At 37.5% G+C, this 24,057-nt stretch overlaps 1 protein-coding gene across 9 annotated transcripts in view; it reads right to left on the reverse strand.

Annotated features, from left to right (window-relative positions):
• Positions 1-5,113: 5,113 nt before the first annotated feature.
• Positions 5,114-24,057, reverse strand: part of ATRX (ATRX chromatin remodeler) — a 188,051-nt gene continuing 169,107 nt past the window's right edge. For 8 of the 9 annotated variants that reach the window (XM_058658604.1, XM_058658603.1, XM_058658602.1 and 5 more), the window contains 5 exons: positions 12,636-12,785; positions 11,684-11,809; positions 10,988-11,083; positions 10,369-10,497; positions 5,114-7,988 (listed from right to left, as the gene is read on the reverse strand). In XM_058658604.1, coding sequence (XP_058514587.1) covers positions 7,710-7,988; positions 10,369-10,497; positions 10,988-11,083; positions 11,684-11,809; positions 12,636-12,785 — 780 coding nt within the window. In that variant the 3' untranslated portion in view covers positions 5,114-7,709. Of the gene's footprint in view, positions 7,989-10,368; positions 10,498-10,987; positions 11,084-11,683; positions 11,810-12,635; positions 12,786-24,057 lie in introns of those variants that run through there. The other variant, XR_009244520.1, reaches the window with a different exon arrangement.

The raw sequence follows: 24,057 nt of genomic DNA on the forward strand, positions 1-24,057 counted from the left end.
CATCTGCACAACAGGAGGAGCAACAGCGACTGGTTACCATGCCTGGAATGTGACAGGCAGCCCCTAAATCTTGATTTCGCTGGGAGAGACAACTCAGACATGAAGTATTTTGTCCGAGTTTGCACAGATAGAACCAGTACCTCCAAATTCTGTTGTACCAAAATCATTTTGCTGTGTTTGTTCTTCGGAAATCTACAGATCAGTGGTGGCCCATGAGGCTCCCCTCTGTCACTCAGGAACAGCGACCTCTATTCTAATAGAGGTCTGTTTAGTGACACAGAGAATTCTGTTGTTTTTTTTTTTTCCTTGTGAATCCATCAACATTTATCATTTGAAGTAGACGTTGTCTTAGCATTTAGTACATAAACATGCCAGGCCCAGTCTGAGAAGGGTTGAAGTGAGTCCACTGGGAAGTGAGATCCAGAGAGTCGAACAGAGCCCGTAGGTCCTATTGATCTACATTGTGCTGAGTGTGGTGAGAGAAAAACCTTTCAGGCAAGCCTCAATGTTCCTCTGAAGCAAAAGCCTGCAGCCAGCACTCTGCATGCTGAATTCAAAGCTTAGGGAATGTGCCCTGAATCTTCCCATTTCATTCTTGTCACTCACACAAGGATTTGTTTCGCTTTCATTTTTGTCCACATATTTCTCCACTCCCAACCACCAGTTTCCATTTTAGAACTTACTTCAGTCCCAATTATTCTGAAAATTGGCTTAACGTGGTCTGGCAGATTGGAAAAAAAAAAAGAAAAAAGGAATTGGCATTTCAGTGTGACAGGAGATACCTGAGTGGAGTGCACCCTGAACTGCAACGGAAGCTGGAAGACCTGAGAGCCCGTGGGTAGGCCTTTTTCTTCTCTGGGCCTCTGTTGACCAGGTTCCAGGGGGAGAGGCTGGGCCACGTGCGCTCTGTCATGATTCTAAGGGATCCGCACTACACACACTTCAGTTATTAGAAAATCAGGGGTTAGGTGCGTTTGTGGTAGAGCCAGTGGGAATGGGTGGGGTGGGGTGGGATGTGCGTTGGAGGAGGGGAAAAGCAATTACAGATAGGCAGCTTTGTGAGCTTTAACACATACTGGAATAGTGTGTGGAGAATGTGGGAAGAGAAGGGGAACGGCCACTATGAGGGGAAAAGGCTTCCTTTGTTGGAAAGGGTTAAGTTCCAAGCAAATTTGCATCACTAGTGCAGTTGGAGCCCACCCTCTCCCTGCTGTGAAGTTGAAGGTGAACAGACCTGCGATGATTCTGAACTTTTTTCAAATTTGCTTTTGTTTTCGTTGAAATGTATTCAGCAGGCTGAAACAGGATTCTACCTGCTTTGTTACTGGCATGTGGGGACAAGTAGCTACAAAACAATTTTACTTTCACTCTATCAGTTTTCTTAGTTTTTGTTATGCTCTGACTATAAAACCTACACCTCAAGTTTTACCCAAAAGTCCACAAAAATATTGCCTCCTACTCACCGTGAATTTCATCTAGACCAGATGGTTTAAATGGCGCTCTGATTTGGCTTTACCGTTTTGAACAACTGAATGCAAACTGGCAAGGATTGCTTAGAAGCAGACTTCACAAAAACCAATTTATATTTCCTTTGATGCTTCATTATGTTCATAACCCTTCCAGGCTACCAAAATTTAATAATCAGATTCTTCACCATGTTTTTCCACTTTCTGCAATGAGCTGCAGAGGCATTAAGAGACACAGCTATGGGAGTGCCTCTGGGCAAAAGATAAAGGAGGTTACAGCTAGTGGAAGTGGTAATTAGAGCCAATTACAACTTGACTTATCTGCTTTGTCATTAAAATGCCTGTCAGACCTCTCATTTTTCTAAACAGAGAAAAAGAAAAGGTATAGCTTAGCGGGGGAGAGGGTTAGCCAAAGGGAAGGGATTTCGGTGCTATTCATAAACTCCCTCTGTAACTTTAGACAAATAACATTGCCTTTTGGCTTCAGACTCTGTGTTGCTTGTTCACAGTTGAACTCTGGGAGCTGAGAGGGACTTAAGAAATCAATCACCTGGTCCAGTCCCCTGCCTTCAAGCAGAAAAGCTATCATTATAGTCTCACTTTTTTTTTAAACAAATGAGACATGAAAGACTCATAGAATCTAGGTTAATTATAATATACCTTCTACCTCCTAAAGTGCAACGGATTTGATTTTGGCCTTTTAGCTTAATTGTCACAGAATGTAACTATTCTCCACACAACTCAAACAGAACAGCCGTACACCGGTTAACATGTAATAGCCACAAAACATTTTCAGAACATTAGCTCTTTGATTTGATAAAGTAGTACAATTACACTCAACTTCAATGAGGCAATCTCACTTCCTACCAGTTTAAGGTTGTAACAAATAAAAAAAAAATTGAGGAAGAACACTACTAATGGACATGACCAAATTCTAAAGTGAAATTAGAGTAAGTCAAATTCTGTGTATAAAATTTTAAAATCCTTAACAGAGTCAAACTCCTTGGGGGAGTTAAAATGATAAGCTTTTCTTTAAAATGCCATCTTCAAGTTGACTACCTACACCTCTAATGATTTTTTTCCCTTTGTTCTTTAAATTGACTTGTCTGGCCCCTGAATGCCTGGACTCATTATCTATCCTCCTGTCTCCAATCTTTCTTTACCTTGCATTTTAACCCATTCAAATTACCCCCACCCAAATCACCATCTTCACCTGCTACTTTGAACACATCATCTGCCTCACGAACCCTTGTTATCCTCTATATTGAATTACTCATTCAGGACTTCAGAGCCATAAATCCACTCGTCTGGTCTCTTTCCCCATTCCTCCCTACCTTTGTTCTTTTTTCACTACTACACTTTCTCTTGATATACCTGAAATGAATCCCATCCTTTCATCTGATAAGCAATCTCTTCACGGTTCTTGAAAACTAACACGTGTTTGATGTGAGGACTATAGGGATGGGGCTGGGTATTCAGAATAAGCAATGTCTCTTAGCAGTCACTTGATAGTGAAAAGACTAGCTTAGCTCCCTGCCTTCCATGTTCCATGCAGGAGGGGGGGTAAGGCACAATGTTTGGAAGCAGTATATGTGAGAGAGTAGTTGGACCGACTGTGAGAAGTCTTGATTACCAGAGGGTCTGTCTGCAGCTAACCTAAAACTGCCTCACCCTGTCACTCCTTCAATTAAAGTTGTAACCTTATCCTTAATAGCCAGCTTCAATTTATATACCTTTTCCTTGGCGAAGTCATATGCATTCATCACTACCAAAAAGATCATTGGGACCTGCATAGTAGCACAGTGGGTTAACTCCCCGCCTACAACACCAGCACCCCACAGGTGCACAGTTCAAGTCCTAGTTGCCCCACTTCCTATCAGGCAAACATGCTCAAGCCCCTGCAGCCAGGTGGCAAGCAGACCCAGGTGCAAATTCGGGATTCTGGTTTCTGTCTGCCCCTGGCCCAGTCACTGTAGCCGTCTCGGGAGTAAACGAGCAGATGGGAGCTCTTTTTCTGTAACTTTGCCTTTCGAATAAATCTTAAAAAAAACAGAAAAAGAAAAAACAACGCTGAGCAGCCCTTAACTTACCAAAATGGTGTCAGCAAGGTGATTCCAGATAGACTACTGCAAAATGTTTGCAGAAACTAAAGTTTACCTTAGTGTGAATGTTTTAGAAGTCCATGCAGTTCAAAATTGTCAGACACAATGCATATTACAAAACAAAGGCATGAGTTCCAATTTTCTGGCTTCCAAAAATTTATCTTTCAATTCAATTTCCCAACTAGTTAGTCCTCACACATACCATTAACAGAATTTTATGGCAGTACATAGCCTGGGGAGTAAAACTCTTTGGGCTGGGACACCATTCCACTAGATGAACACTAGTGATGTGAACAGCTGGATAACTGGCAGATATTGAGTTTAGACACAGTATATATACATGTTGCATTAACTTTTTATTTACCTTCATATGATAGCACATATAAAATGTTGCACAGATGAAACCATTTCTGAAACTTGGTCACTCCTTTAAGACCGGCTCAGATTATAGGATTTTTTTTTGGGGGGGGGGTGGAAGGGGTAGGCGGCGGAGGGACAGTGAAAAAATTATAATTCTCCAAGGGCAGATTTGTATCTGGAGACAGAGAAAAGTCACACTGACCCTGGGGAAATAAGGTGCATAATATCCTGAACGCAATTTTCACTGAAATGAACATGTAAAAGAATTAATGTGTTTTACTGTTAGAAATTATCAGGAATAATTAGCAGCTTCACCACATACTACCCTTAAAAAGACACCTTGGGGGCCTGGCGGCGTGGCCTAGCGGCTAAACTCCTTGCATTGCACACACCGGGATCCCACATGGACGCTGGTTCTAATCCCGGCAGCCCTGCTTCCCATCTAGTTCCCTGCTTGTGGCCTGGGAAAGCAGTTGAGGACGGCCCAAAGTCTAGGGACCCTGCGTCCATGAGGGAGATCTGGAAGAGGCTCAGGGCTTCTTGCTTCGGATCAGTGCAGCTCAGCTCCGGCAGTTGCAGCCGCTTGGAGTGAATCAATGGATGAAGATCTTTCTATCTCTCCTCCTCTATGTATATCTGCCTTTCCAATAAAAAATAAAATAAATTTTTTTTTCTTCACAAAAATGACACCATGGTTACTGGTTTCCTTTGAAGCTCAAAAGAACTTGATTTTATGACAACATAGGGGAAATGGGTATAGCAGAAGGAAGACTACACAACACTCAGCCTCTCTGGAGGCTAGATAAATGAGGTTTTCATGTACCTACTATGAGTTCTGGATGGTATGCAGCATGTATATCCTTGTGGGTATTTAGCCTTGCTTGACTTAAACAAGCGATACAGCTGTTGGGAAGCAAGAAAGGGTGTTGGATTACACAGACAACCAAAACTAACACAAACACACATAGGCTTCCTGGAATGTAAATTCTTTTTGAGCTTAGAGATCTCCTTTTACAGAATTTAGTATATAACATATTAAACCCCCCAAATCCTTGACTTCCCAATACTAAACAACCAAATGTGCAAAAGAATCACCATTAAATAGGACATCAAAAGCTATACACTTTCTATGAAACAACATGTGCACAGATTTTCAAAGCTGTGAAAATACAATAAAGAGCACAACACATTTTGGTCACTTTATTAAATGACATTAAATAGTTTTAAGTTTCAACTACTAAACAGCACTTTGAATGGTGAAAACACAGATAGTATATTGTCATACTTGAATGCTTTTCTTTAAAAACACAATTCCAGTCCTTATATATATTACAAAACAGCCTTAAAGGAAGAAGTGACATCTTTTCTACAGTACTTAAGATACTCAATACAGAACTGAAAAGCAGTCTAACAGAAACAAAGGCAAGGTCTTCACAGCTGTATGATTTCAGCAGCCAAAGCTGGATGATGGACTGAAACATTACTATACAACTGGGACAAAACATATACAATATCACAATACTAAGCAAAAACGCTTTACACCCAAAGAAATAAAACAGGTTACAAAATATGGAGAATTTAGCAGGCAAAACTGTAGTACAAGCAACATTTTAAATCGTCAATTTTTAAGCCATTGCAACTATTTAAAACATCTAAAACAAATATAAAAATGAGCCTTTTAGTATCTTACTGACGTGACTTTGTCTTTAAATATTTATTAAAACTTGATGTTATACTCAAAGTACATATTATGTAAGCTAAAATGTCAAGTGAGAAGAGTGTATGCAAAGTGGTCCAAATTTTACTTCAAACTCTTGACTTCCCATTAATCCTCTTAAATATTATTCTTTACATCATAGTTTTCATCCATGGAGAAAAAGGATTAGATAGTTGCCTAAAATTTTCATATCTATATCTTTGAGTAAATACTTAGACCATGTTGAGAATTCCCAAGTCTAGTAAATCAGGTTCAAAGTATTCTGGACTTGTAGAAATACCAACTGATAACAGTTGGCCAGAGCATTCTGCCTTCAAATATTTATCTCATAAATCTTGTCTTCTTTCATTTCTCTAACATAAACACATATCAGTATTTCCCCCATAAAGAAATCTGATTGTGTGGTTGGCATAATATCCAAATATATGGAATTTGTTAATGATATCTTACCATGGGAAAGCGGGGGGTGTGGGGTATATCCACTAAACCTTATAAATTCTATATCACAAACCCAGTGCTCTTGGATGTTTTACTGCTAGTTCTTCCAAGATAAAAATGGAAATCTCTTTATCATCCAAACAGCTCAAAACAGCTTTAGCTAATGTTAAACCCACTCTAATCCAGTGATACCTAGAGCAAATCCTCCACCCAGCCTTTTTTTCTGGAATTCTTTAGCTGTTTTTTCCACTACCTGTTAATCACCATTTTAAAAATGGTTTTGCCATGTTGAGTTGACTCTTTACAATTCTTTGCTTTAAGAAACTCAAGCAACCAAATTATACATGAATAGAATTATAGGCCTATAAAAATTTATAGATCTGTATGAAGACAAAGGAATATCTAATGATTTTATAGTAAAATCTCATGAAAGGAGATTAGATAATTCTGATCGGAAAATTGCCTCACAGAGCTAAACTGGAAAAAAACCTATGAAACAGTTGAACAAAATTCAAGTTAAACCGGGGAAAAAGATGAAGGAAAAAAGAGCATAGAAGCCAGTGATCCTTATCTTTAAGAGGAATTATTTCACAATACTGACAGTACTGGGAATTGTTACAGAACATTCCTCGTGTGAACTTAAAGTCAGCAATGCTTCTGCCATTTTGATGTTGTTTATGAAACAGGGTGTGAACCTAACAACCACACTTTAGTGTTAACCTCTTAAAATGCTAGAACTTGATTTTTCTTAGCCCACATCCCACTGCCAGCAACAGGATGAAGCGCTAGCACTGGCACCATGCAGTTAAGAGATGTGCTTTATATTAGTGCCAGGAGAGAGAAAATTTATGTGTGGAAGATAATCCACAACCCTGAAATTTTACCAGTAATTATTTCAGCACATACAACTGAAAATAAAAAATGGCAGAAAGACTAAAGAAGAAAAAGGAATTCTCTTCTTAGGCTGTACTTAAGGCTGTTTATACAATGCTAAGATAACTGCAAGACTCCTTCAACTTTAGCGCAGTAGTATTTAAGAATATTGCACACATTCTGTGTCAAAGATAACCCTTAGTTTCTGACTTTCAATCACAGAGATGATACAGCAGGAGCCCAGTTTCAGACTTCAGTTAAAAGAACATTAAAAGACCATTTCAATTACTTTAATCAAGAAATGGAGTAAGTACAAAAGTATTTAGTAACTTGAGGAATCAACTCTAAGAACTCAGCTGTGTGTTTTTATATGTAAAGAACGAATATATAAATCTTTGTTCTTTCCTAAATTCACTAATTTTATGACAATTTCATGGTTGCTAAAAGCAGGCATAAAAATTTAGAGAGGAAATCTGTGGAGCTGTTACTGTTATGGAAGGACTTGTTTTCACTGAAAACAATTTGAAATATCTTCTGTACTTATTGTATGTAAGAAGATTCTAGGCAACATCACTGACAAATGTCAGAGAGAAATGGTATGCCCTATTTAAAAAAATTTAAAACTAATATGGAAGATTGGCATTTAAGGGGACCAAACTATTTATACAGTTGAGTTCTGTTAAGTCATTGATTCCTAAAAAAATAAAAGATCTTTCTATGGTTTTAACAATCCTTTAAGCTTCTAGTGCAAAATCACATTGATTTCCCTTGGGAAGGTCCTGGGTTTTTGCTTCTCATTGGGGGTGGTGCACGTTGTAATGGTGGTGGTTGCATACCAGCAGCCACTGACTGATACATTCCTCTCATATCAATCTGCTGGTAGTTTGAAGGATTCATGATTAAATTTGGAGGCTTTGGCATCATGAGGTGACTCAGTGTTGCTTGTTGATAAGTCATTTGTTGCTGCTGTTGCTGATTGTACTGCTGCTGGAGCCTTCGGTTCATAAGTATTCGCTGAACACAGCTGATTAACTATAGATAGAAAAGAGAGCTGTCACAAGTGCACGACCTGCCTCAAAGAGGCAAGTATCAAGTTTTGAATTAAAATCAATTTGTTAAGGGGATACCATGCCAAAAGGAAAACACATTATTGTTATCACCACTACTAATTTGATGGCATTCACAAGGCCATTACTGCAGAAACCACGTGGTAACCCATTTAGGGCTAAATTCTCATAATGACTTGAATATTGTATTGCAAGCAGCATTCAGGATAGTTGTCATAGTGACCTGTCCTGCACTGTGATTAGTCTAAAGTATTACTTACAGCACTTTTTAACCAAGTCTCCTTTGTCATTCTTTTGTACATGTCACATGATGATGGACAAAGAAACATTTTAGTAATTAGCTAATTGCTAATTGCTAATTTAGTAATTAGCAATTGTAGTACCAATAATTTCTACCTGAAATGTCTCAAATTTCCTAATACAATTTAAAATCACTTAATTTCCTAGTGCTTTCTTAGTAAAAATCATGCCACACAAATTGAGTCCCTGGTGACAATTTCCCAGTGCAAGGCAGATGGCTAGGAAACATCCACTGAGAAAGATGGTCAAGAATCCTGGAATGGGCCTGGCGTCATGACTCATTGGTTAAATCCTTGCCTTGTACACACCAGGATCCCATATGAGCACTGGTTCATGTCCCAGCTGCTCCACTTCCCATCCAGCTCCCTGCTTGTGGCCTGGGAAAGCAGTTGAGGGTAGTCCAAGCCCTTGGGACCCTGTGCCTGTGTGGGAGGCCTAGAAAAGGCTCTTGGCCCATGGCTCCTGGCTTTGGATCAGCTCAGCTCTGGCTGTTGGTGCCACTTGGGGAGTGAAATAGTGGACAGAAGATTTTTCTTTCTGTCTCTTCCCTTTTTATTTATTACTGGAAAGGCAGATTTAAATAACTTTAAAAAATAAGAATCCTGGAATATGCTATCTTTTTCTAAATTTGAAAATTTATTTGAAAGGTCTCTACCTTTCTACTCTACAGAGTGTGGGATGGGGTGGAGGGACACAGTGAGCTGCCATTTGCTGGTTCACTCCTCAAATAACAACAATGGTCAGGGCAGAGCCAGAATGAAAGCAAGGAATCAGCAACTTCTTCCGTGTCTCCCACATGGTGCAGGGGCCCAAGCACTTGGGTTATCTTCCACTGCTTTTCCCAGGCACATTAGCAGGGAGCTGAATCAGAAGTGGGGCAGCCAGGACTTCAACTGGCGTTCACATGGGATGCTGGCACCACAGGTGACAGCTTTACATGCTATGTCAAGGCTGGCCTCATACGTTAATCTTTTAAAGAATTAAAACTTAATAGAAACCTGTGATATGTATCATCCACAGCTCCAGTTTAAAAAATACTTTTTAAATGGTTTCTTTTTAAAAACTGACACATACCAGAAAGAGCAGGTGAGTTAGAGAGAGACAGAGAGGGTGAGCTTAAATCTGCTGCTTTACTCTCCAGGAATGGGTCAGGCCAAAACCAGGAAGTTCATCAGGGTATCTCTCTCATGTGGATGGCAGTGACCCGGGTACTGGAGCTATCTACTGCTCCCCAGGATGCGCACTAGCCAAGAAGCGGAATTGAAAGCGGAGAATCTGAGACACCAATCAATACAAACATTTCATGAGGCAGCTGAATCCTCTGCATCATCACACTGACTCCCAACAGCTTCAAGTATTGTTCTCCAATTAAATACATTAAAACTACACTTCCACGGGCCCAGCGGCATGGCCTAGCGGCTAAAGTCCCCGCCTTCAACGCCCCGGGATCCCATATGAGCGCCGGTTCTAATCCCGGCAGCTCCACTTCCCATCCAGCTCCCTGCTTGTGGCCTGGGAAAGCAGTTGAGGATGGCCCAATGCATTGGGACCCTGCACCCGTGTCGGAGACCCGGAAGAGGTTCCAGGTTCCCGGCTTCGGATTGGCGCGCACAGGCCCGTTGCGGCTCACTTGGGGAGTGAATCATCGGACGGAAGATCTTCCTCTGTCTCTCCTCCTCTCCGTATATCTGACTTTGTAATGAAAATAAATAAATCTTTTTAAAAAAAAAAAAAAAACTACACTTCTTTCTCAGTTGCTTAAAAATGACAAAGATGGAAAAAGGCCGGGCAAAAATTCCTATTTATATATCCAAATTATATAAAAAGATAAAACTATATGGAACAGATCCTAGCTAAACTTCAAGGAGTCTCAGTGGTGAAGCTGCACCTTTGTAATAAAATTACCTTTTTAGGCACTACTAAATTTTTGACAAAAGTTTTTCCAGAAAATCTTGGAGGTATAGTTACTGACATAGAAAGCACACAAATCTATTATTATTATTCATTCAAGAAAATTAAATATAACCTAGAGATGGAATTCTTACCATCTGTTGTTTGGTCAGTACGTCATTGTAGATTGCCTCTCTTCGTTTAACATCAAGCTCCTGGCTGGCTTGTCTACTTAACGCTAATGCCTGTACTTGGGCCTCTGAGAGATTCATGTTTTCCTTCCACTAAAAAACAAAAATTTTTATTTATTCAGTGTTATACAATTGAGTTATACAATTCAGTGTTATACAATTGAGGAATATAACTAAATCCACTCAGGATTTTCTTTTTTGAGTTTTATACCCCCTCCTTTTTCTTGTTTTTTTTTTTTTTTTTAAAGAAATCGGTGAAGTAAAAGGTGCTACACCACCCACTGCTTGATTGGGTTTGGCTATCACTGGAATAAATTACTATTTGCATTTAATTTGTGCAGCTGGTAGTTAAAGTGTATTTATGTAAACAATGCAGACATTTCTATGTTTCGCTTCTCAATTCTTAGCTTTTACCCATTTCTCTTGTGCCAACAAACATGCAAAATTCCTGGATTACAGCTTGTATATTAAGCTCTAAGTATCACACTAATGAAGCAAGTAACCATCAAAAATTAAAGTAAAAGGTGGTGGTAAGAGGGACATAAACTGGAGGTCAGAAGAAAATAACTGCCAATTAGCTTACTACAGCTGAAATTATGTCCTCAAGAGGCTGAATCCTCACTGCCGTCACACTGTTTGTGGCTTCCACAACTTTTTCTCTTCCTTGATTAATGAGATCCTAGAAGAAGATAAGAAATAAATTACATAAGGCAGAGGGTATGCAGTTTCTAGCATCTGTTTTAACAATTTCAATGAATCTGAAAAAAAGCACATTTTAAAAAGGAAATCAGAATCATTAACTTACTAAATTGTCAGTATAAAAGTTTCTTTCCTACTTATACTATACTTGATTCTAGTTTAAAATCATGTATTTCGTAATGTTAAACATTAACATAAACTTAATGGTACAATTACATTACATCGGAAAGTAAATTAATGCGTATAATTCTAACTTTCAAGCACTAAGCCAGCAACTTGTATATTTCAAATATTTCTATAACTGAAGAAAGCAATATTTCCCTTACCAGTCAGCTGCCATATTGTTCCTTAGTTCAGATAATTCAAACTACCTTAATGTAAGGACTAATTCTACTATGCTCTGAACAAACCATATTTTACTTTAATAAAAAAGGTTAACAACTTGGGAGAAAAATTTCTTGGTCTATTCAGAGGTAATCTTTTGGAGAATGTGATATTTCTGTATAGGGAACCTTCAAACAACAAGGCATCTGAAATTGCCTTTAATTCATGTTAAAGTACTTTGTAGTTCACAACTTACCTCCAGCTGTTGATTACTCATTGCTGACAGGGCTCCCAAATTGAAAGGAATATAAGGGGTCTGAGCACTGAAAGTGACAGGGGGTAAATTGGTCCCAGTTGGTATGTTGAAACGCATGGTCAGGCCCTAAAAACAAAAAATTATGCACTTTTCACATTGTGATTGCAAACTTGAAATTCTACATCACCTTCTGGTTTAGAAAAGAATCCACATTCTCAGATCTAGGAAATTATTAACACTCTTCCACACACAAACAAAACATCCCTTTCATCTGAAAGCAAGATTTTATTACACAGAAAGCTTTAACCCCTAAAGGTGTACTTTTTTTTTTTTCTGATAATTCCCACAGAAAGGGGCAACCCAGTGAATTCTGATGAGACTCCCACCATCACATTAATGTTAAAGAACTTTGGTACAATGAGAGTTTAAAAAGGATTCAGGTATTAGGATAAGGTTTCTAATGCTGAGGCACACTTTTGCTCAAGTGGGTTGGTGTGTAAAACAGACACAGAATTATTTTAAATGAAGCTGCTGTTCAAGACTGACATTATTGTCCAATAATAGAGTATTTTTGTGTTTTTACATTCAGCCAAAATTTAGACTTCATGGAACACCTGTTAAAGCAACATTTACTCCAATCTCAAACTTCTAAGCATCTTTATTCGTTACTATACATGAGGTGTCAATGGGATTTAAGCAAAATGACTTCCAACTCATCAATTCAGCAAATGTTAAAGCAGAATGGAGTTACTACTATGCATAAAATATTTTCTTCTTGTTTCCTACTTTACCACGAAAGGTAGCTGTAATTCACATACTCATAACTGGACAGTGTGCTTCTGCAGATCCATTATATAATACCTGCTTAAAATGTGGCCCTTTTCTTCCTCACTGCTCTTTCAAATAATAAACAAAAAAAAAAAAAAAAAAAGAAAGAAAAAGCATGAACTACCTTCTTCTCAGCTTCATACTCTGCCCAAGCTGCTTTTCTTTCTTCTTCAGTCAATTCTTCTTCTTCTTTGTGGTCCAAAAGAGAATCATGCTCATGATATCCTACAATGTGTTCTTTATGTATCTGAAGAAGTTCTGCGAGTATGGTGTCCTATATTATGAGGTTGAGAGAATAGAGAATTATTTCTGTTCTGGATCACATACAATCAAAGAGCTATAGGGAACAGACAAACTGGAAACCAACTGCTATATAAATTTCTGACATTTATGGTAAATTAATTAGAAAACAAGCCATAAAACATTTAACATAATCCTCTTTTATATGTTTCATTTTTATAAGAGCATGCTTTAAGGATTCAAGTTTTTACATTACTATTTTTAGCTTTCAAAGGCCTTTTCCTCCAGCTCATAAAAACCTTTTCTGTATACATTTTGTTTGGTGTTTAGTTCTGAGATGATGTTAACACAAGCCTCCTTGAATTAGTGCTTACACTAAATGCCTGCGCTACTCCATTAAAAACATGGCTACTCCTGCTTCACACGTATTCAACAACTGTATTTTCACAAGCACTTTGGATACCAACCACTACACTAAGAAAATATGAACATAATCAATCTGAACATCTGTACAATTCACTGGGAAAATTGTAACTATATTACAATTACAGGAAACTCAAATATATCTACAGTAAATACACGTAACTCAAATTTAAACTAAGGCATATTTCTCATCCATTATCATGTACTTTTAAAAGAATCATGTCTTACATTAGTTTTGAAGGCTAAAAATTTTGAAGGTTAAAAATTGCCTATACTCAGTAAGAACACTAAACTGCTGCTCTCTATAACTGTGAGAGTAGGACAATAAAATGGGGAGGGGCATTGATTTTTTTATTTATCCTCACAGTGAGGGAATTAATTCATTAATTAATTAATTTTCTTTCATTTGTTTGAAAAGCCAGAACATGAAAGGGAAGAGGAGGGAGAGATACTGGTTTACTTCCCAAATGATTTCAACAGCCAGGGCTGGACCAGGCCAAAGCCAGTGTGGCTGGCAGGGAGCTAAGCAGTTGATCATATCTACCTCTTTACCATGCATATTAGCAGGGAGCTGGATTCAAAGCAAAGCAGATGGGACACAAATCGGCGTTCTAATATGGAATGCAGGTGTTGAAGGCCATGTTTTATTTGCCTTGCCAATGCCTGACCCCACAGAAGAATTTAAAATGAATCATGGATGTATTATTATTTTGGCTAATAAAAATTTAAATAATTATAAGTTGTTAAAAGTAACACATGAGGGCCTGGCGCAATACCCTAGTAGCTAAATCCTTGCCCTGCCTGCACTGGGATCCCATCCAGCTCCCTACTGGGAAAGCAGTAGCCTGGGAAAGCAGTGGAGGATGACCGAAAGCATTGGGCCTGCGCCCATGTGGGAGACCAAGAGGAAGTTCCTGGCTCCTGGCTTTGGATTGGCTCAACTACAGCCATTGTGGTCACTTGGGGAGTGAATCAGAGGATGGAAGATCTTTCTATATTTCCTTCTCTCTGTATCTCTGCCTTCCCAATAAAAATAATTAAATTTTTTTTTAAAAAAATCACACATGAGAACCCTAATATATAAAAGTTATATTAAGTCATTTTATAGAAGAATTTTTCATAGTTTTTAACAAGTTCCCTTAGAACACATTTTCTAAATTAGGCGTAATTTTTTTTTTAAATATTGACTTTTTCAAAAATACAGAAACAAGTGAAGAGAAAGAGGGATGGAGGAAGGCAGAGCGAGAGAGGAAGAGAGGGAGAAGGGGGAAATCAATCAATCTTCCATCTGTTAGTTCACTCCCCAAATGACCACAACAGCCAGAGCTGGTCCAGACAGGCAGAAGCCAGAAGTCTGGAACTCCAATCTCCTATATGGATGGCAGAACCTCAAGTACTTGGGCTATCTTCCACACCTTTCCCTGGCATAATAGCAGATTGGAAGCAGAGCACCCAGGACTGGACTCAAACTGGATCTCGCATTGGATACCAGTATCATTGCCAGTGGCTTAGTCCACTGTACCACAATGCTGGCCCCGAATGAGTATGAATTTAATGAAGGAATATAATTACAAATGGAATGACAGTACGGAAGACACACAGCATATTAAATCAAAACTTAAATCTAGTAATACATAAACAAAGCCCACATTTGAAAATAATTGTATCTGTACATATTGGAGTACAAGGTCTAAAACATGGTAGGAATTCAAATGTCTGTTAAAGAACTCAAGATAAAACTTAAATTTCCCCCCAAAACAGCAAATGTTGAACTAACTGCAATATTCTGGTACTCAACATCTTGTAAACAACTTTTTGTCTTGCCACATCAATAAACAAAAAGACTATATAAACAAGAAGTCTATTGGTGAAATCCACAGGTTTAGTGTAAAGTGAACACTTTCTCTCCTATAACAGTGTACAAATCAGCCATCAAAGCTGACCTCTCTGGCCTGAGCTGCACTGAACAGGCTGATAACCATGAGATCGATTTCCAAAGTCGAGAGGTACCAACCAGGCAAACAGGCCAGGCCACACTTATAAATTCTAATGTAAGGTGTTTTGTTTCCATGTCCACATCCACATACATGACTCAAACAGAAGGAATAATAAAACCAAGTAAAAAGTATTTTCAGCAAGCAGCTATACTAAATCTCATTTGAAAAAAAAAAAAGTCAACTGTTTTACAACATACCAAACTGGAAAGTTGAAATGTTCTACAGATACATCCTAATTTCCTTTCTTTTTGGCAGTAAGTAATCATCTTAACCATTGCATTTCTTTAAGAAATGAGCCTGGGCCAACATTATGGCATTGTAGGTAAAATTGCCATCTGTGATGCCAGTATCCCACATAGGTGTCAGTCTTGGAACGGATCCAGCTCCCTGCTGATATGTATGGGAAAGCAGAATAAGACAGACCCCTGCACCTGCATAGGAGGCCTTGGAAGAAGTTCCAGGCTCCTGGCTTTGGTCTGTTAAAGCCCTGGCCATTGTGGTTATTTGGGGTGAATCAGAAGATGGAACAGATCTCTCATTCCCTCTTTTTATGTAACTCTGCCTTTTAAATAAACATTTTTTTTTTTTAAAATAAAGGAAGGAAAGAAGGGAGGGAGGGAAGAAGGAAGAAATAGGGGGAAGAAAGGGGAGAGAGGGAGAGAAAAAGAAATGAATTGAAGTGAAAGATCAAGAAAATTATATACTAGGAATTTAATTTTCAGTTGTACCAGTGATTCTCACTATAGCACTGGATAATAATTTTGTCTAGATGCCTGTAAGTTAAACATAGATGAAATAGTCTGTACTCACATGCATACACAATGATGTAACAATAGGAATAAATGAAAATAAAGTACTGTTCATTTATCAATTATAAACATAATTCATACATTACTCCTTACAGTAGCAGGAAGTTTTTTTTCCAATAACATGCATATGTGTGCATTTATATGTCCTCAAATATAAATTTTCTACCTCTACTGGAAAAAAAAATACCTGCGATACCAAGGGGCTTTATTAAGGCAATTTGAGAATCCTATAATTTCAAAGTCCAAATTTATCACCTTGGACCTAACAGAAACTGAGAACCAGGGAGGCAAAGTAGTGTTTTCCAATTATGCAGCTAAGAACTAGCTGGAACTAGAGACCTAATTTCCTGACTCCTCTTGAAGGCTTATTCTATCACATCACAAAGAATGTCTGTTTTTTTGCAATCATGGTCACTCCATTTCCCAGATCTATTCTCTTAGATAAAGGTAATTCCTTGAATGATCCTGAGAAAGATGGAAATCTAAGCAGGGACTTTTTTTTTTTTTACTTTTTTAGTATAATACATGCCTTTCAAAATAAGATGTAAATAAAATATAAACATTGAAACAAAGTCAAGTCTCAAAAGCTAAAAAACTTGACATGCACTATTCTATTGTTTTCATCTTTATTACTTATTTTAGGAAACCCATTTCTAAAGTCCTTTTCTTCTCCCACAAAATCCAGATTTTAAATCCATCCTACTGAGTAAAACATGATCACCTAATTAAATTTATGGAGAAGTTCACTTTCTGCTCATGCAATAACTTTTCCGTTGATACATGGTTCACCAAAATGCCAGTAAGTTATAGGAAAAGTATATGTAACATTGTTACTTGTGATTAAAAAGTTTTGGGACCTTTTCTTAAAACATTGCCGCCCATCTTCTATCAAACCAAAATGCTGTTAATATTGCTTCTAGTGACTAGCACACTCCTTCTTTTCAAAGAAATACAAGGGGAAAAAAGGAGAATACTAATACCCAATTACAAAATAATCCCAATATCCAACTGTTATATATTCTTTCATTTATTTACACAATTTTTTCATCAAAATAGGGTTGTAATATATGCAGTATTGAGATGGACTTTATCCGCTTAATATCTTTCTGGGAATATCATTTCACATCAAATACAAATCTTAATTTTAATGCGTGCATGTTTTTATATTATATGTACTTTACTATTTAATCACCCCCTTAGACACTATGATTTCCTGTTTTTAATGATTATCAAATCTGCAATGACACTGATTAATGTACATCTAAATGTACTCCATCACTTTTTCATAAAACGATTATGCCGATAATCTTCAAGGACTTAGGCAAGTATGCTTGCCTTGATCTTTATTTTAAAAAGAAAGCCAGTGCTGAGTTAACTGACGTTTTAAGATATAGAAAATATCTGTACTTTAGCTGCAGCAAAGTAAACATACTTCTTTCCTCCAGAGTGTTGTGTAAGATGCAAAATAAGAGAAAGAAGATATAACGCTTCTGATACAAACTGCCTCTACATCTTCTTCTTTCAAATAAACCATAGCTTATCAGCAGCACAAGAAAATAGAGGTGAAATGAAAAGAGCAAGAAAGAATACGGACATTCTCAAATTATTTCTTTGAGAAAAACAATTTTTTGAAGTGCAGAGCAAGCTATAAAAGTTAATACAGAAAAAATTCACCTCAACATACAACACAATCAATTGAGAGGTTTTTGTTATTTCTCTTAAGGTATACATTTATTAGTTGCTATAGAAACACTATTACTGAAAACAATACTGGAACAGAATCTATAATCTCTAGGCCAACAGTCATCAAAATGAGGTTTAAATTGCATCCAAATGTGTACCTTTACTTTTCCTTGTCTAAATTTCGTTTTTCCTTAAATATTTAAGTGAAAAAACTTACAAGCTGGAGAAAGCATGGTCTATATTCTAGCTAACAATCTAAATCAGTTTAGGCTTTTGAAATGACGACTTCAATTAATAAAAGAAAATTAATGACAAATTAAAAGTTTAACTTAATTTATTTAGAAGTTTAAAGTATTTGGCAAGCTGACAAAAATTCCCAACTAATTAATTCTGAAATTCAACCTTGAAAATGAAAATTTTTTAAATAATCAAGGCTTTGCCTGGAGGTAAAGAGGGGGCTTGCCACATTTCAAAAATATTTTGCTTGCCATCAGTTTGAATTCAAGTTTTATAATATCTGGAAATAAAATGTCACTGGAATACTTAACTTCTACATAACCCACTCAAAAAGGCACAAAAAATCCTTATTAGTAAAGTAAGTCAAAAGATTCTTAGTAAAGAAATTCAGTATTCCAAACTAAAAGCATCAATTTTCCAAAAATGCAGTAATACATGATAAACAACTAGAGAGCTCGCTGACTGAAGTTCACATGATAGCTCACTTCAGAGTCTTAGGTTAAGAGCACATAACCTTTAACAAAGGGCACTTCATAGAAACTTACTCAGATTCCCAAATTACTGGAATTTGACAGTGACACTTCAGAAAATACCATCTCTTTTTAAAAAGATCTGCTTGTTTATTTATAAGACAGACAAAGAATCTCCCATCCACTGGTTCATTTTCCAAACGGTTACAACAGCCAGGTCTGGTTCAGACCAAAGCCAGGAACCAGGAACTCCATCCGCGTCAGTGGCCTGGGTACTCAGGCCACCTACTGCTTTCCTAGGCACATTAACTTGGAGCTGGATCAGCAGTCAGGACTTGAATGAGCACTCGAATATGGGATGCCAAGGTCCCAAGCAACAGAAACTGGCCTCAGAATTTACCAAGGAATCAAAGAAAAGGCAGGTCTTCCAAATTGATTTTGGTGGAAGATAAAAGCCTCCTCTGATAAAAACTGATTTTAAGCCACTGCAATTATTATACATGACACTGTGCAATAGAAAGTAGTTGCTTATATTTTAGGACTATAGTATATGCTTATTATAAGTTTAAACGATAGTGGTTTTCCAAGAGGAGCCTGGATTGGAACTAAATTCTCATTCTATGCAATCTGGAGTTCACATTATATTCACAAACACTGTTACATGCTGTAACTCAATAAAGGTATGCTGTTAAAAAAAAAAAAGAAATTGAAGACATACAAAATAGAAATGACAACAGCTACTTAGCAGTTCAAATTTCATAAAAATAGAAAACACTGAAATGTTTTAAGCCAAATCACAAAAATAATATGAACAAGGGTCTCATTTTCCATATTGATCAAGTATGTTCTGCAATTTCTATTCCTTAAGGGTCCAATAGAATAAATTTTATATAAAAAGCTTGATTATGCCAACACAAAGCACCTAAAGAGACATTCACCTATTTAATTTCCTGCTGCTCCCAGCCAGTGTTAAAGGACTTAACATTTCAGTTAGCCTACATAACTAGCAGAGTAATACTTTAGGCTATTAGTAAACAGATACTGTGACAGTCAAGTACTTGTATTAATCCAGGATCACCAATCAACACAACATGTTAAGTTAGATACTTTTAACTTCCACAATAAAAATGGAAAGCTGAAGGAATACATAGCTTTGCTTTCCAAGGCTTCTCTCTGCAAATAGGAACTTCTTGACTAGACTGCTCAAAATACGAACAGCAATAGGTAGAATCAACTTATTCGATAAAAGAAGACCTGTTTCAGGAAAGTTTAAAAGTAAGATTTAGGTGAATTAGGTATGAAGGTGGTAACTGTACACTGAGGTGATTTCTGTGTAATGTTTAAGACAACAGGGTTAGAGTACTGCTATTCTGCAATGAAGGAAATGCTTTGTGTCTGTATTGTCCAGTATGGTAACTACTAGCCTCACGTGGCTACCGAACAGTTGGAATGTGATTAGTGTGACCAAGGGACTGAATCTGTATCCCTGAACTTTAATGTAAATAGTCACACGTGAGTAATGGCTCTTGTACCGAACAGTGTCCCAGCTTTTCCAAATCTACACTCTAAAGTGGATTAAAATCCTCTTAACTGCTCTAGGTCCTTGAGCAAGCTCTCTCTCTGAACTTCAGTTATCCTTGTCTATAAAACGGGCTAACAAGTATCTTATTGTTAAGATTATTATAACATTAAAGATTACACATTATATGCTTTGCACAGTGTCTGGTTTACCAGTTAACCTCGGCATTGCTTCATCAAGCAGCGCCTGAATCGGTACACAATTTTCAGACCTGATTCTTATTCTCTTGTCAGTAACATCTAACAAAAATTACTTAGTGCCTTTAGCAAAATACTTTTCTTGGTAACTGGACTGGTATTATCTACCACTTTCATTTCCAACATGTTTTCTAAAGGAGCTAAAGCAATGATACATGGCCATCACAGTTATAGAAAGATCAGTAGATTATGTGCCTAGAGAATATATATGTTCTTTAAAAATGTAGCTGCTACCTGAAGGACGCTAATTGCCCAAAATGAAAGCTGTGGTCAAAGAAAGACTACATGGCAAATCTAGACAATATATATGAGGATCAAATAATGTTGGAACTGTGACACTTCAAAAATACCTTAATTTGTTACTCTCATTTTATCAGACTATAGCACACAGACAGTAAGGATACATAAGGATAATGGGCCTTGTTTGTTTTTTTGTTTCTTCTTTTTCTGAATGCTGTTTCCGCAACAATTGGGTGACCCTTTACTACAAAGGGATGATAAAGCCTATAGCTCAAACGAATACACACAGTACAAACACTCAGATTGTATTACTCCTTTATCCTTATACTTTGCCTTATTTTGTTCTTTTCTTTTAGAAAAATGGCAATTTGTGGTTACATATCACCCAGAAGACAGACCATAAGTCAGTCTCACCAAAAAAGTATCTATAATAAATATAATCAAGTCTTTAGAACTAGTTTCCAGTTTACACAATATATAAAAGGTCAATTTCAAAAACATCATCAGGAAATTCACAAGTCCAGCATGAATTTTGACTGTACTAAAAGAGACATCAGGGCTGATGCAGTGGTGCATCCAGCTAATCCTCCACCTTGTGGCACCAGCATCCCACATAGGTGCTGCTTCGTGTCCCAGCCATTTCACATCTCATCTAATATTGCCTGGGAAAAGAACAAAAGATGGTCCAAGTCCTTGGGCCCTGTACCCACAGGGGAGCCGCAGAAGAGGAGCTCCTGCATCTGAGCTTCAGGTCTGGCTGTTGCAGCTGTTTGGGAGTGAACCAGTGGATCGAAGACCACTATCTCTCCTCTCTCTGCAAACATCTGCCTTTCAAACAAAACTAAATCTTTAAAAAGAGATATATAACAACCAAAAGCACTGTGCATACACTGAGTTTATCTTGATATGCAAAACAGAGGTATGAAACACATTTGAGGACAACTGGAGTAACTTCAGTATAGATGTATGGAACACATACTATTACTGTCCCACATAACAGACAAAATTACTAAAATGGTTAAGAAACATGGGCTTCCATCACCTCCCCCTCAAACCAACCATATAGCAGCCAAAGAAGGTAAAAAGAAAACATGAATTTCAGAGACAGACAGACACACAGACATCCATGGAGTGATAACTGGTATCATATGCCATCTAAAGCAGAATTAATTACTGAAATGAATAAAACAAGAGATGATATTACCTACATGAAATCCAAATAAGTAATTTTTTAACAAAGTACATTTTATGGAGAAAAAGCCAGAGTCAAAATGAATGGGTAGCATAAGCAGCAGGAGAGGTATAAGCTAAACTGAAAAGTAATTTAGTGAGGTCAACACTGTGGGTAGCAAGTTAAGCATTCACCTGTGGTGCCAACATCCCATACAGATGTCAGTCTGAGTCCCCCGGCTGCTCCACATGCAACCCAGCTCCCTACAAATGGCCTGAGAAAGCAGTGGAGGATGGTTCAAGCGCATGGGCCCATGAATCTATATGAGAAACCTGACAGGAGCCCCTGGTCTGCGGGCTTCAGATCAACTCAGTTCCAGCTGCTGTGGCCACTGGGGAGTGAACCAGTGATGGAAGATTTCTCCCTTGTCTCACCTTCTCTTGTAATCTGCCTTTCAATTAAAACAAGTTTTTAAAAACAAGTAACTTAGTGAATTAGGGGCTTAGACTTAGACACTCTTGTAGAAGGCAGTAGGGAAGAATAAAGAAAGATGAATTCTAAACAATATGGAAGCTAAATGCAAACAAGCAGGTATCTAGGTAGTAAATAACAGTCTTATAACAAAAAAATTCACTCTCTCCAGCATTGTATATAAAAATAATACTGAACATCTTTCCACAAATTCAAAGAATTAATTCATAATAAAGTATAAGTCGTATCAAAATAGTGTCTTGGGTGTTATGGAGCATCAGATTAAGGCAGCAGTGCTGATTCAAGTCCTGGCTGCACCACTTCTGATCGTTTCCTGCTAATGCACCTAGGAAGGCAGCAGAAGATGGTGCTATTACTTGGGCCCATGCTACTCATGTGGGCCCAGATGGAGTTCCAAGCTCCTGGTATCAGCCTGCTCCTGTGCAAGGATGTTGCACACATTTTAGAAAGTCAGTTTCTCTGTTTGTGTCTCCCTCTCTGTCACTCAAACAATGCAAATAGAAACTAAATGAAAAAAAATTTTTAAATGATTTCAAACACTTAGGTCCACACTGCTTTCAGAGAAATGAACTCAGTATAATGGCAACATTAGCAAGAACTGTGAAACAAAAACAGTAGCCAACATGTGCTAGGCAGTTTGCCTTTACATGAATTATCACCTCTGTGAAGTAGATACTATTTTCTTGAGGACAGTGGGGCTTGTCTACAACTATACCCCAAAAGGGTGGTGGGCAGGTTACATGGGACTGGGACAAATGCTCTTTTTACTTGGCTTCTATCACTTCAAATACTTTAACAAAATTAAAACAATTTCCCCAGAGCTTGTTGTGTTTTCTGGTGGCCTAATCTTGTTCATATGAGTGATCAGTTTACAGCAGCAAACATGAATACAGAGATAATACAAGAATGCATTTCAGTAACAAAAAGAAATTACTAAATTTGTGATAAAAGAGCAAGAGAAGTAGGAAACGATGACATCCAAACTTAATATAACCTTCAATTATGAGCATAGCTTCTTAGAGGTATGTCAATAAAACTGGGTTCTTGTGTCACCATGTGGTTCACATGCTACTGGATCACATGCATTAATTAAACGGGTCCTTTTCAACCTTCATCTTCAAAAATGAATCTATGCAAATTCAGAGAAAATTCCTGAAATACGTCAATTAGCTATTTTATACCCCACATAAAATTATCTTAATGCAGCATATTTTACTCTACTGTTAAGAATGACTAAGGTAAAACCTTATTATTACCATCTGCTGGCTAATAAAACTGCACAATAACATCTCTGTTCAGTAAACTATGCTTTGAGGAATTATAACTTGAATAAAGGACTAAAGACAAAGGGAGAAAATTGTATACAAAATCAGGGTGGAGAAAGTAAACCTAAAGCCTCACTTACAGTACTTTAGCTTAAACTCCCATTTTCCCTCTCTATAATTACCACCAAGCAGTCCACATTTAAAAAGTCTTAAGTAGTAGTACAGTGCTGGAAAAGGGAAGTGTAAAAAACTTTCTCTGCCAGGTTTACTGGCTTTTATTTTCTCAATAAAGGGTACAGAGCTCAGGCTGTATACACTGTACTTAAGAGGAACAAAACACCTACTTAGACATATTACGAAACATGGCCTTCTCCAAGATTTTCATCTTGGACATCTGTGTAATTTATACGTTTATTACCAGAAACAGTACTTTCCCCAAAGTAATTTATGTGTTAAAAGAAGTGAGATTAAAAACATTAAAAGAAAAGTTAAGAATCAGTCAATAAGTCTACTATCACTAGACACTTGTGCTACACTACTTAGAAAAGCTTCCACCATACTGAAGTTTCAAAGTGGCTGAGGAACATTACCCAGCACAACTTAAGAGATACACAGATACCATGAGACATGACCCAGGAAACCCTGAAGTCAGTTCTTTAAAAATGTGATCACGCAACAGGGCCATAATATTTTCAAAAAGGGGAAATCAGCAACATCAGCAGGCAATCCAATGAAGAGATTTA

The sequence above is a fragment of the Ochotona princeps genome, chromosome X, assembly GCF_030435755.1.
Source record: "Ochotona princeps isolate mOchPri1 chromosome X, mOchPri1.hap1, whole genome shotgun sequence".
In the NCBI taxonomy this organism is placed as follows: domain Eukaryota; kingdom Metazoa; phylum Chordata; class Mammalia; order Lagomorpha; family Ochotonidae; genus Ochotona; species Ochotona princeps.